Source organism: Ostrinia furnacalis, unplaced genomic scaffold (genome assembly GCF_004193835.3).
Source record: "Ostrinia furnacalis isolate ACB-3 unplaced genomic scaffold, ASM419383v2 OfSCF1145, whole genome shotgun sequence".
Taxonomy (NCBI): domain Eukaryota; kingdom Metazoa; phylum Arthropoda; class Insecta; order Lepidoptera; family Crambidae; genus Ostrinia; species Ostrinia furnacalis.
In genome coordinates, this window is record NW_021131384.1 from 312,784 (window position 1) to 327,255 (window position 14,472).

The window sequence follows — 14,472 nt, forward strand, 5'->3', positions numbered from 1 at the left end:
ATGTTATAGTATTTCTATGTTGTACTTATCTATACTAATATTATAAATGCGAAAGTAACTCTGTCTGTCTATCTGCCTTTCTTTCACGCCTAAACCACTTAACCGATTTTGATTATATTTGGCATGGAGATAGTTTTAGTCCCGAGAAAGGACATAGGATAGTTTTTATTCCGGTTTTTGAAACAGGAACGCGCGCGATAATGTTTTTCTGTGACAGACAAAATTCCACGCGGGCGAAGCCGCGGGCGGAAAGCTAGTTTATACTCGTTTACAAAATCACGCGCGACTCCCGCACCATGACTCTAGAAAACCGATTGATATCCTTAAATATCACGCAGTTGAGGCTCACACAATACCTGGTTTACCGCACTTTATCCTTTTAATCCTTTATGGTTGTAACTTCTAGTAGTGAATCTTCAAATTGACCGATATATCCTAACATATACATCACTCAGTGCCAGTTAAGGGTCACACAAAAACAGAAAACAAGACGCACAGTAATCGCGTGCGCAACTCCTGCGCCGGCCAGTCGACCGGCGCGCGCGGCTGCACTCCCGCGCTTTTCACTTTTCGCGCTATAGATCAGACATTTGATTTGATTAGATTCGATATAATATCACCATCGCCTGATCGAGATTTGATTGCACGAAACCGGGATTCGCGCCATAGACCAAACGACGGAACAGTTGATTTATAAGAATAAGAATAAGAATAAGAAAAACTTTATTTGACACAAAAGAAAACAGAAAAACAGAACAAAGGGACTTAAAACTATACGCGCATAATAATTTGTGCCAAAAAGGCGCCCGATCAGCATTAATCGAGCCACGATTTGATTTGTTCAGGATTGCCTGACCGGGATTTTGTGACGGATTTGTTACGGGATTTCTTGCAGCTTTGGATTTTTTTGGTGGGAAAAAGTTTTGTTGTGAGTAATTTATTTTGTAATTAAAATGTGTGAAGGTTTGATGAGTGGTGTGAAGGTTTGATAAGTGGTACTTAAGGGCCTTTGGACCTATTTTGTACATTTTTGGAACTTCTCTACTCTAGATAATTATGCGAATAAGTTATTTTATATTGGAGCGCACAACTAACAACTACTGTAGGTTTTCAAAATTGTTCAACATTCAAAATGAATGTTTACGTTTAAAGTTTAATAAATAAAATACATAAATGGATATAATTTCGTAAACTAAATCTCTCACGGTCACTATAAATGCAAGGAAGAAAAAATAAATTAAACTTATTAACCCATAAACTCTGCATTCCTACGTTTTCAAAAATTGGTTGCAGGTACGAATCTCTCAAGGGAAAAATGAAAAGTATGATCGCCATGCATAAAGAAGGCTGTTGGATTATAAACTACAAATATTTTTTTTTTCTGGACTCTACCATATTTTTTTTAATAATTACCGAAGACATTTAAAAAAATATTGTAAAATAAGCCCTGACATTGGCAGAGGTAAAAATTACAAGCCTTTCGTCAAGGCTCTCATGTTGCTTATTTTAATATTTCGACATCGTAAACCACTGTGTTACCTTCTTAAATTTGTAAACTCCATCCTCATCTCAAGTTCAAGATTATGAAATTTCGCGCGACGTAACTTATGCACTTTATTCACTTTGCCGCTTCCTCATTAGCACTGCGTATGAGTTGAAATTTCACACGATTTTGAACCTTCTGTCTTTTGGAATTAGCATCAGGTATTAGCTGTGTGACTGCGACCTGCGTGGTACTTATCTTGAGGTCGGCTTCAAGATTAAGATATCACAGTTTTATTAAGATATTTATTTGTTTTGGTTAACCGGCTAAATTGGTGTCTGTCTTCAATGACTCGGTAAAATTTCGGCTATTAATTTTTTTTGTGGTTGGATTTTGCAAAGGAAAATAAATCTGCGCTTCTAGTTAGTGATATCTTGATTATTTCACATTGTAGTAATAATATTTATCTTTATCCGCTTCATTGGATATATCAACAGATCGATCGATGTCAATAATTGCTTGTTAATTGCTGAACTCTACGACGACCTGGAAAATTAAATTACATACTATAAATAATGTAGAGACAACTAGGCACACTAAAATTTTACATGCATGCACGGTCAATGGGTCTCAGTGTCTGCACTCGACGACTCAATTGTGGATTCCGGCTGAGCCGAGTTCCGTTACCGCGTGTGTAGGTTCCAGGAATTGCGAAAAAATTGCTCTCATACCGCCGGGATGACTCACAAGGAATACGATAGTAATGCTCATATTAAGTGCTACAAATCGAGCAGTTATAACCTGTTTTGTTAAAAGTTGAATAACTTTTTAACTATTAAATTATCAAAATAAGTTCGAAAGTGACGTCTCCATCTTCCACTTTACTTTCAACCTAAAAAAACATCCATCCCTTTTGAAGCTAGCTCTACATTGGCTGAATCGTCATTCTGTTTGCATAAATTGGTGGGAAAATGTGGGTATTAGTGGTATTAGGTATACATAGCCTAGATTCAAACATTCTAGCATGACGTGACAAACCGATATTATCATTATTATCTTGACATTATATTATGTAGCTAATTTAAATGACAATATTGTGTTAAGGCCCTTAATTTTGAGGTTGAGGCTCCCGTTTCGTGCATGTATCGGGAGCATGGCATAAGACGATTAAACAAACCTTTACCTGGTAGTGGCAGAATTGTTGCCACCATATTTTGAACCTTATTGAGAAAACATAAGGTACAAAACTAATGAAAAATATTTTCTCTATACCATTTAAAGGGTTAAGGGCCACAAGAGACATTTAAGACCATTGTAATTATTGGATATTACAATCTTGAATAATTGAAAGCCTAAAAAGAGTTGTTACTTAAAAAAATTGCAAATCCGATTGTACCTAATTACTTACGCCAATACATTTTTTACATTTAAATTTGAGAAAACCAAATTAAAAGTTTTATGTAACATCATGTATTTTGTATGCAAACTGTGCAAATAATACCTAATGTGTTAAAGAAATAAATGAGAAATTAACCTAAATCTTTGAGAGAAAAAAAAACTAATTGCCTCAGGCGGGATTGAACCCACGAAATGTTCACAAATTTAACCACATAAAATAATAATTTTGTAAGTGTGTACTACATGTAACGTGTACTAAGGATAGATTAAAATGAATTAAATAATTTCAATATTATGAACAATTCATATTTCATCAAGTTAATAAATGCATCATACCTACTTTAATAAATAGCCAATGGACTTTACCTCTATTTCAATGTAACTTTTGGAATCATTTAGAAATATGAAAACAAACTAACTATAACTGATTTGTTGTGAATCAAGCATAATTTAAATGAATAAATAAAATAACTTTATCTACTACTTGTTAACTGTTTTAAATAATTTTACGAATTGTCGTATGTTATTATTATTAATGGGGTAAAATCATGAAAAATGTTTATTAACAAAATAACATTGATTGTAAAGATGTAAATGAGAAGTAAAAGCTTATTTTCGCAATATAATAATTTGTAAATTACTTTGCCAAAATAAATATTTTTAAAGAAGTAAAAAATCTAGAACTTTGTTTAAAACATCATAATATTCGTACAGGCATCTAAAAATAACATTTCATCCAATCAGCAATTTTAACCTATCGCTATTCCTGACGTGTAGAGCTACTTCAAAATGCAATAATCACAGTATGTAAAGTTAGTAAGTATTTATAGGATTAATGGAGTAATGGAATGAATAATTAATCATATCACTTACCTTTAAAATAAAATTTGAGTAATTTTACTGTCGTAGAGCAGCAATCTATGTTGATAAAATTAGTTAATTCCAGTGAAGCAAAAAAAAAAATTACGTTGTTTGTATTTACCAAAATTTAAGTATTAATTATAGCATAATCATGAAAATAGAATTGATCCGTCCATTCTCATTTACCGTAATATAATAATCTAGCGTACATACTAGGTAACTTAGCGTGGCCACGTAAAAGTTAAATTAATAAAATTCCATTAAGGGAAAAAGAAAAAAAAAAAAGTATACAATGGGGTTGCAGTGTCTTCTCCATTGAGTTTTTCGAAACTGCGTCTTCTCTTCTTATCCATTGACACGCATGACACTCCCGGCGGGAACCACAATCGTCACGGCTCCAACAACACCCAGCGCCCAGCAACAAACATCATCGACATCGGACTCCTACCATCGCCCGGCACCCAGCATAACTCGCCTTTATTCCATTAGTTCAGCTTCATTTTCAAAAACCTTGAGCACCATCATCGCCCGGCTGCTATCAAAATGTCTCCTCCAACGCACTTGATTTATTTTTCGTAGATATTATTTACCGCATCATTTCAAATTAATTGTTCGACTTTAAAATTGTTAGTCCATTTTTCACTATCACATTTCACATTATAATAATTATGTGCACAGCACTGCCCTAAGGCAGCACTGGCAGGGTCGCCATGTAATGTGGGGACCAAGGAGATGGAATAAAAGATGTTAATTCGTCGACGATCGGTTTAATACTACTTTAAAATGGCTTACAGCTAACTTATAAGTATAACTATGCCTAAGGAGAGGTGTGTCATACACTACACCATTAAAGGGCTACTTTCTGCATCGGCGATTACCGATTCTGAGATTGCATCGATGCAGCATCACGATTTCGCGACTTCATCTCAAAGCCCAATATCTAAAAATTACTTAAAAGTTTCGTCTGTCCGCAGAGTTCCCCTACGCTCGCCGAGGCGGCCGCGCCGACTCCGCTCGGAGTTCAGCATGGACGACGACGACTACTCGCCCAGCAACTCCGTCACGTCCGTCAACTCGCTCGCCAGCCTGCTGCGGGAGAAGCTGCAGGTCAGTACACGCTGCGGGATGTATGCTCCCACAGATCACAGAAACTAAAGGGAGATGTGACAAGGGACACCAAACTGTGGAATGGACTGTCGTCTGCGGTGTTTCCGGACGGATACGACCTGCAAGCTTTCAAGAGGAGAGCGTATCTTCACCTTAAAGGCCGGCAACGCACCTGTAACGCCCCTGGATCTGCGGGTGTCTATGGGCGACGGTAATCACTTACCATCAGGTGATCCATCTGCTCGTTTGCCTCCTGTCACATAAAAAAAGGGGGCGGGGCCGGTGTCGCAGCAATATGCCCAAAAACAGAACACATTGCTCCTGACAGTAATGATGACAGCAGCGACGTCATAATGTAAACAGTTTACATTGCTTGCGTAGTACTAAAGATATATTAGAACGTTGAGTACTGAGACCGCAGTGGATAATGAGCACATATTTTGATTACTTTGTGTGTGTGAATTTCTAATGCAACTTTATGCGACACTGAGTTTCGAACTCAGCGCATTAGTTGGCATCTCTTTATATCTCTATGGTACCACACCACATTTACAACTACTGCGGTGCGATATACGGAACTTATTCCACCTCTCTTTCCCACGACTGCGACTGTATAACCAAGATCTACAACTTGGCCTCCAAGGAAACCAACTAATGAAAGGTGAGTAAGTAGTCCCGGGGGTTTTAACCAATCAATGGTTTAGATAAATCAGGGGCTCCATCGAGTACTAAATAGTTACATTGTATTGGTCTCATTACTTATACGACAAAAAATTTAATTTATCGATTACAACCTTCGTTCTGGCTTGTATTTTCTTCCCTTTTCCTCGTCGTAATTAACTAAATGAGGTTATTAGAGCAATCACGAAATTAATGAGAAATAATCTCAGCTCAGATTGGTACATCATCTTAGTGAAACAGCCGCTAGAACATTATGTGAACGTTTTGTTGGCTTTAAATGACTTTTTGAAGGTGAAGGTCGCCGGAGGTGCCGTGCCTGGATGCGAGCGGCGCAGGACCGGTCTTTTTGGAAATCCTTGGGGGAGGCCTTTGTCCAGCAGTGGAAGTCTTTTGGCTGGAACGAACGAAATGACTTTTTGGATTACTAATGTTTGGCCAAAAAACGTTTCCCAAATTATCACATCGCAAACAACGTTTCGCAAACTTTCATTTGGCAAATTCTTATTTGGCAAAGCAACTTTTTGCAAACTTTTAATTCGCAAATGTTTTTTTTGGCATATTATTGTTTAGCAAATTATTGTTTGGCAAAGTATGGTTTTCCAAATGTTTCATTAGGCAAAAATATTTCACGATAAACTATTTACAAAATAATTTGATTGGTGCATAGAATGGTATACAAATTAGCTTGTGGTTATTATTATGTTTAGTGGGTAGTTAATATAAAATTTGTTCTACATTAATTTCCTTATTTCATTATTTGTATCGAAATTTCCAAATGATTCATTAACAATATAGGTGATTCTAGCGCTCGGCGGCCGCTGCCGCGGCACGCTTCGCTCGCCTTCGCGCATTAAGGGTCACTGTTCTAACCTAACCTAACCTACTATTTTCTGCCATACCTACTTTTTACAACAATACTATTTTCTGCAATGTTTTACATAAAATTATTGTGAAAACCATGATCATGTGCCTTATGCTTTGATTTGTGGGTAGGTAACGGTGGGTAAGTATGTGAAGTGTCAATTTGACCAAACAAATTATTTGGGATATAATATTTGGCAACATAAAACATTTGCTATATAAACATTTGCCAAGTAAAATTTGGCCAAATGATAATTTGACCAAATGAATTAGTTGCGAAAAGTACAGTTGCTAAAAGTTCATTTGGGAAATGAAACTTTGGCGATAAGTTGTTTGCGAAGTGAAATTTGGCGAAAAGTAATTTGGCCAAACGGAAGGATACCTGACTTTTTACATACTCACATAGAGCTCTTTGGCCCGCCATACACGGACAGCTTGAAGCAGCTAGTATCCGACAGCTTCAAGCTGCGACTGCATAGCAAACTACAGCACACTACGTACACACATACACGAAACCGCTCGAGCAGTTACAACTGTTTCAGTAGTTTGCTATGCAGTCGCAGCTTGAAGCTGGCGACACTAACTGCTTCAAGCTGTCCGTGTATAAAGTCTGTTCGCCGAGAGTTGATCAATATTATGAAATGTCTTGCAATAGCGACTGTCGCTTAATTATCGCATTCTGTATGGCGGGCGTCGTTTGTCACAACGCGCACTGAGTACCATGGTACGAGCCACGCAGCTGTCGTCAGCGCCCCGGCCGCGGCGGGCGGCGCGGCCACAGCGTGACCACTTTTAGTAGATTTCTACTTTTATGGTAGATTTCAGGCAAAGAGAACGATGATTTAGTAGTGCGAAATCGTTTAGTAGATTTTGGTAGATAATTGGTATTTTTAGAACATTTTTATAAATGGTAGTCCAAAATTAAATAGAGCCGAGAATCCAGGCCAAATAAAAGGCCAGGCCAAATAATCTACCAACTTTTTCATTATATCGACAAAAATAATTAGCGGGCCGCAATTTATAATGAGTTTAGAACCTCTGATATTTTTTTTTATCAACTCTCGGCGAACAGACTTTAGCAGGCCTTTGATTAAATATTGCTTGATCTCTGAATCGCTTCTAATAGTTCATCATTTTCCTACCCAGAGCATTCCCCAAAAGATCCGCAAGAAGCCGACAGACTACAAGCTGCGTGCCTTCGTGGGTCTGATGTTCTTAGCCGTGGCCTTCTTCGTGGGATTCGCATATGTGCTGTACCACCAGCAAGCGCTCACCAAGGCGTACTTTACTAGTGTACAGTTCAATGAACCGAAGCGGCTGGTCAGGATCTTTAACAGCGATGAGGTGGAGATACTGAAGGCTAGGTTGGGTAAGTTTTATTATTAGGCCTTAAGTGCCTTTTTCCTTTAATGCGGATTTCGGACCAGAAGCGTGCCGTTATCCGCATCACAGGAAAAAGGCACTAATAATACTTGTGATTCTCTTGTGCGTGAAACAATAAATAAACAAAAACTATTTTAATAAAAGACATCAGGCCTATGTTCAGCAGTGGACGTCCTATGGCTGAAATGATGATGATGATGATGATGAAAGGACATCAAAACCTTAATTTGAGTCTATGTTACATAGGATTACTGCCTTCAGCACATCAATTTACTGAACTGAGAGAATTACATTGAAAAAAATTCCATAATTCCCCACCATACCATACAATTTTCTGTAAATAATTAAAATAATTTAAGATTTCATGGTTTTCCTTTTTGTTAGAGAGATTTCATCCTTACACTTAACCCTAATGATCGATGCAATAAAAATATAGGCTGTAATTTTTAACAGATTTTAGTTGGTTTCATTCCCGGATGTGGCAAGCAATTTTTTGGAAAGTTTTAAATGCAGTTCTTTTTATTTTCAAAAATAAAGGAATGTTTTCTTTGAGTAAAATTCTCTAGAGCAGTGGTTCTTAGCCTTTAAGTTACCAGGGACCATTTTACCAAATTTCTGTGATGTCAGGGACCACTTTTTTTTCAACTGTGCGCCGTTTGCATTATGTTGACTCGACTCATCGAGATGTCTTCGTGGACCACTTGGAATGCCTTCAGGGACCACCAGTGGTCCTTGGACCACCGGTTAAGAACCACTGATCTAGAGTATTAAGAGTACTTTCCCTCCAGGTGGCATTACAAAACTCCACAGCTAGATGTATGACCTAATGGTAAGCTCTAGATGTACTGTAATGACCTAATAATGATAATTATTCACCAGCGGTGAGCATTCCCGGCAAAGGCGAGGTGTATCCGTGCCTGCCGGAGCACCACCGCAGCGACGGCTCCGTATGCCTCGAGTGGTTAAGACACCTGCGTTTGTACCTTAGAAGCTTTCCTCATGACCCAGCTGTTGATAACACCACCTGCTACGAGGTCTACTGGAAGTCTTTGAGCCATGGTAAGTAGCAGTATCTTCGTCACTCTTCGTTGTGCGGGAGGTACCTCAGGAGCTTCCCCCATATCTTCGTCGCTCTTCATCGTACCGGAGGCACCTGCGTCTGTGCTTCAGGAGCTTCCCCCATGACCCAGCTGTGGACAAAACCACCTGCTACGAGGTCTACTGGAGATCTTTGAGTCATGGTAAGTAATAGCAGTCTCTTCGTCGTGCCGGAAGCATCTGCGTCTGTACCTCAAGACCTTCCCTCTTGACCCAGCAGTTTATAACACCACCTGCTACGAGGTCTACTGGAAGTCTTTGAGCCATGATAAGTAGTAGCTGTATCTTCGTTGCTCTTCGTCGTACCGGAGGCACCTGCATCTGTACCTCTGAAACTACCCAGCTGTGGACAATACTACTTGATACGAGGTCTACTGGAAGTCTTTGAGCCATGGTAAGTAGTAGCAGTATCTTCGTCGCTCTTCATTGTACCGGAGGCACCTGCGTCTGTACTTCAGGAGCTTTCCCCACGACCCAGCGGTGGATAATACCACCTGCTACGAGGTCTACTGGAAGTCTTTGAGCCATGGTAAGTAGCAGTATCTTCGTCGCTCTTCATTGTACCGGAGGCACCTGCGTCTGTACTTCAGGAGCTTTCCCCACGACCCAGCGGTGGATAATACCACCTGCTACGAGGTCTACTGGAAGTCTTTGAGCCATGGTAAGTAATAGCAGTATCTTCGTCGCTCTTCATCGTAGTTACCGGAGGCACCTGCGTCTGTTCCTCAGGAGCTTCCCTCACGATCCAGCTGTGGACAACACTACTTGCTACGAGGTCTACTGGAAGTCTTTGAGTCACGGTAAGTAATAACAGTATCTTCGGCATATCTCTCTTAAGGGTCCTTGGCCTAGACTGCAGGGTGTTTGGTGGCCGCTAAAGAAGGACTACTCCCCTGAAGCCAGTCGTCGCTTGCTCAAACAGAGCGAGCCACAGTCTGGGGCGGAGCCGCGAACGAATGTCTAAGGCTAGGCCGTCCAGCTCGGACAATAACTCGCAGTTCCGTCCCAATGACTTTGGGAAGACACCGTCAGGTTTTAGTGAGTAAGCCCTGCCCATCTGGCAGGGAGAGCCTCACATAACCCACTGGTTCTCCCGGGCCATTGGATATGCAATTTCATGCATTTCCTGACAAAAAAAAAGTATATTCTGCAGATAGAAAGGTACTTGTTTAGAATTATTTTTCTTTTGTCTTTTGGAACTGATGTCAAAACTGTTATTTATGTCTTTTCATGTTTCAGATGTTTCCCCCAACGACTGTTTCGATTGGAGCGACACCAAAGTGCACTGGTATGGCGGAGGACAGTCCATCAACGTTACTTGGCCCCTAAACAATGGTTCTATTAACTACACCCCTTTCGTCACCGGAGACATTCACAAGGCACAGTGGGGTAATGTGCTGACTAGGTACTTAATCAACTCCAAAGGAGCAGCCCTCATCATTGATGAAGAAACCCCGCTGTACGTTTCTGTTAATGCGAAATCCAAAGAAATATGTCTCAAAGCTAAATATGATGAGTTTGCTTACGCGAACAAATTAACAGATTACGCTGAAATGAAATATAACATCTGTACCTCGAAAGACATGAAGTCCCTACATTCATCAATCCATAGCCACAGAAGTGCTCCGCTGTGGGACGGCCTAAAGCCTGCCGATATGCAGACTCTAGAGTTTCTGATCTCTGAACCGGTATGGCAAATTGCACCACGATTTAAGCATGAACTTCAAGTTGAAACCATCTCGAAATATACAGAGGACGTCATAAATTTAGGATTTTTAAAACAAGGGCACGTGCTCATCAACGAATTTTGGCAAAACGAAATCGGTGATCTGGCTGTAGATACGAGCAGATTTGAAACTTTAAACACTACAGTAGATAAACTGCACAGACGAGGTTTTAAAGTTGCATTTACTGTGCAGCCTTTTATAAGCACTGAGAGTGTGAACTTTGCGGAATGTGTTCAAAAGAGATTGCTAATTAGTGAAAGAAATAGCGACAGAAGAATACCAGCACTAACGAGATTCAAGTCATTGGCTAGTGCTGCTGTCTTGGACATAACGAATGAAAGATCAGTGCCATGGATTTTGAACAAATTGCAAACTGTGATCGACAAATACCACATAGATTCCTTTTATTTCGATCTCGGGTTAGCGTACGATTTACCTCATTATTATCAGTGCGAAAAGAAGTTAGTCAATCCGGACCAATATAAAACACACTTCACAAAGACTTTTGAGAAAACTTTGAGTGTGATAGGGGTGTCATCGGCGGTGTCTTTGCCGAGACCGCCGATATTTGTATCACTGCCGCCTTTAGAATCTACATGGGAAGCGTTACGGCTGGTCATCCCTACAATGCTCACCTACGGGATTAATGGATTCCCGTTTATTATGCCAGGGGCTGTAGGCGGAGACATTTACTGGCCAGGTAGCGAGCAGTTCCTGCCTTCTCCAAAGGGGTCGATAGATTTGAACATAACAAACAGCACCCAAGACAATGGCATCGCTCTGCCGGAGAGAGAGTTGTACATGCGATGGCTGCAGATGGCCACGTTCTTGCCAGTGATGAAGTTCACGCACTTGCCGAGCAAATACAACGACGAACGCGTTTTGGAAATGGCGAAGAATTTGACGTCATTACGGCAGAAATTGGTGAGTTGTTTTAAATTCAATTTAATGCTGCAAAAAGAATTCTGCGCAATAATGATCCACTATACATCCCCAAGGTAGACTCTAACTACAGGCAAAATAGTTTTCTCTGGCGGGCGAGTAGGAACTTGAAAGAATTTGTCAAGGAGACTAACATCGACATATTTTGTACTAGCATTGCTGTGGCGAGGAGAAAGCTAGGCGACCGTTTTTTTAAGGACAGCTAAATTGTTTTTCTTTTTGGCAATGTTTTCCAATACTTTTTATTTAGGTATACATAGTATATTATAGTAGTGTAGTACGTAGTATGTAGTAACCCTGGTTTTCCTAAATAAATAAAAATAAATAAATAAATCTTTAGTTATATTCTTTTTATGACCGTCTTAGGCCCAGAACAGACGGTGAAACGCAACTGCAACGAAACTGCAACTGCTAGTTACTTTTGAGTTGCATCTAAGTTTCTGCCATAGCGTCCGTTGAGAGACCACACAATACATGACGCGACCAGTTTGAAACTTTCAGTTTCAGTTTCATTCATCAGAATCATCAGAAAGTTGCAGTTTCGTTGCAGTTGCGTTTCACCGTCTGTTTTGGGCCTTAGAGTAACGGTAATAATTTTAGTATTTGAAATTATTTCTTTTTCCAACAAACTGTAGATTTAGAAAAACAGTTCAGTATGACTAACTTTATTTTTGTATTTCTTTTATATGCCTGTTTTGTTTAGTGTGCAACAAATAGTCTAATAATAATCAATTAAACATTATTCCTTGCAGGTCACGCCCCTTCTATTGAAGTACAAGCGAGAGGCACTAGAAGAGGGCCTGCCTCTGATCCGTCCTTTATGGCTGGTGGCCGGTGGAGACGCCGCGCTCCTGGTTCAAGACGAGTTCGCTATTGGAGACGAGATCGTCGTGGCACCAGTACTGCATCAGGGACAGACTACTAGAGAAGGTAAAGAAAAGAGATAAAATACATAATTAACTTTTAAAAAAAATAAAAGCGACTTCAAATGCGTGAACACAAAAAAAAAAAAAAAAATTAAAAATATTGCGTATAAAAAAGTTCATCCCCAATTTTCCACCCTTGGGGGTGAAATATTTTCTTCAAATTCGCATGAAACCACCCTTTTGATAATACCTATTCAACAAAAAAATAATCGTTCAAATTGATTTATAATCGGCGGAGATATTGCGTATAAAAAAGTTCATCCCCAATTTTCCACCCTTGGGGGTTGTTTTTTCTATTATTAAATTTAAATGGGACCACCCTTGAGGTATTACCTATACGCCGAAAAAAGATTTGTTCAAATCGGTTCATAATTGGCGGAGTTATCGCGTAACAAACATAGAAAAAAAAAACATACGGGTCGAATAGGCTAGTTGCCTAAAAAAATTTTTTTAGTCCGTAATGTTTAATATCAAAAAATATTGGATACATATATTTTTATTTGTCAATCTAACAAATAATTACATAGTTATGGTGCGTTGAAGTTGCGCACGACGTCACAACGTGCGGCATTTTTAAGCAAGCGTTGACGTCACGGGCCTCTTCTTATGAACTTTGGGGCGCTTTATCTCTTTAAATTTTCATTAGTTTGAAAAAGTGAAAAATACGTGTTGTGTATTTTTTGATAAGTTAACTGACGGACTAATTAAAACTCTTGCTTTTTGACCCAGGAAACATCCCCATTGAGAACCTCCTCCTTTTTTGAAGTCGGTTGAAAAGAGGGTATCAAAGTCAAGAGAGGAAGATGAGAGGGTATGTTTTTGTTCTTATACTTATTGTCTGTTATATTCTCTGCAGTGTACCTTCCAGCTGGACTGTGGCAGGACGGAATCGACGGATCGCTGCGGAAAGGCAACCGCTGGATGCACGAGTATAGAGTGCCAATCGACCGAGTTGCGTACTTCATCAGGAAACCCGACGATTTGAGGTTCAGAAGATAGTACACTATCGTTGGTCCACTGACGGACGTTATATCCTGAACTATGTTACGGCTTTGGTTTAGCTGTGGCGAGATATAATTTTTTTATCGATATCGATATGGCCTCGACTACTTTCTTCTCTCTTTTTACTTCTGAGTAACATTTATCAATAGTAGACTAGTTGAGACGAGTTATTGTTAAGCTCAGATGTGACTATCCCAGTGCCATTCCAACTTTATTGTTATCATTCCATTGATATTGGTCTATTCTTATCACTAATATTTGACATAAAGATTCGTGCTCTAACAGGAGTAGGAAGATAATTAATAAATAACAAAAGAGTACAAAGTGATAAATACAAATAGTAAAAAGTAAGATAAAATATTATAACTTGAAATGCAAATTATAAAATAAGTGATAAAAACCAACTTTATAATTTAAATTAGGTAATAAAGAAACGATAGAGTTGCCAAAATCTATCAATTCTGATGGTTTTAAGAAAAAAATAAACCGTTTCTTTTTTGTAGTAGTAATGAAAATGAATGGTGACGCATATTATTATAAGAATTAAGTGATGAATAGAGTAGGTTTTGTTGCGACCGTGAAAATAGGTAGCAATCAGTGTAAACTTGTAAGAAATACCAAAAACTTAGAAATGAAAAATGTTGATAGCGCAAATCTAAAACTTGTGCTTTTAATTTAGAAATTTTACTATCGCAGTGGTTCTAATTTTGCGCACTAATAACTTAATTTTGTTTATTACAAATATTTTTAAAATTAGGGATACAAAACAATTGGTAAGTGACACAAATACAGTGAGTCTCAGATTTTATAACCCTGCGCATGTAAACGTTTTAAACACCGATTATTTAAGTTTAACGAGCATCGTTAATACACAATCTAGTCCTTAATAAAGTAACACAATACATTAAAATTAATTTAAGTAATTATTTCCTCGCTAAAAATGAAATTATATTATTATTGTTTGTTTTTGCTACGTCGTGATAGTTTTGTGCTTGATGTCTTT

The 14,472-nt window shown here is 38.8% G+C and overlaps 1 protein-coding gene across 9 annotated transcripts in view; it reads left to right on the forward strand.

Moving 5' to 3' along the window:
- The window catches only part of LOC114351456 (myogenesis-regulating glycosidase), a 40,221-nt gene extending 25,861 nt beyond the window's left edge, over positions 1-14,360 (forward strand). For all 9 annotated transcript variants that reach the window (XM_028302687.1, XM_028302688.1, XM_028302686.1 and 6 more), the window contains 6 exons: positions 4,717-4,849; positions 7,538-7,760; positions 8,654-8,833; positions 10,112-11,523; positions 12,294-12,471; positions 13,324-14,360. In XM_028302687.1, the coding sequence (XP_028158488.1) occupies positions 4,717-4,849; positions 7,538-7,760; positions 8,654-8,833; positions 10,112-11,523; positions 12,294-12,471; positions 13,324-13,466 (2,269 nt within the window). In that variant the 3' untranslated portion in view covers positions 13,467-14,360. The remainder of the gene's footprint in view (positions 1-4,716; positions 4,850-7,537; positions 7,761-8,653; positions 8,834-10,111; positions 11,524-12,293; positions 12,472-13,323) is intronic.
- Positions 14,361-14,472: the final 112 nt, after the last annotated feature.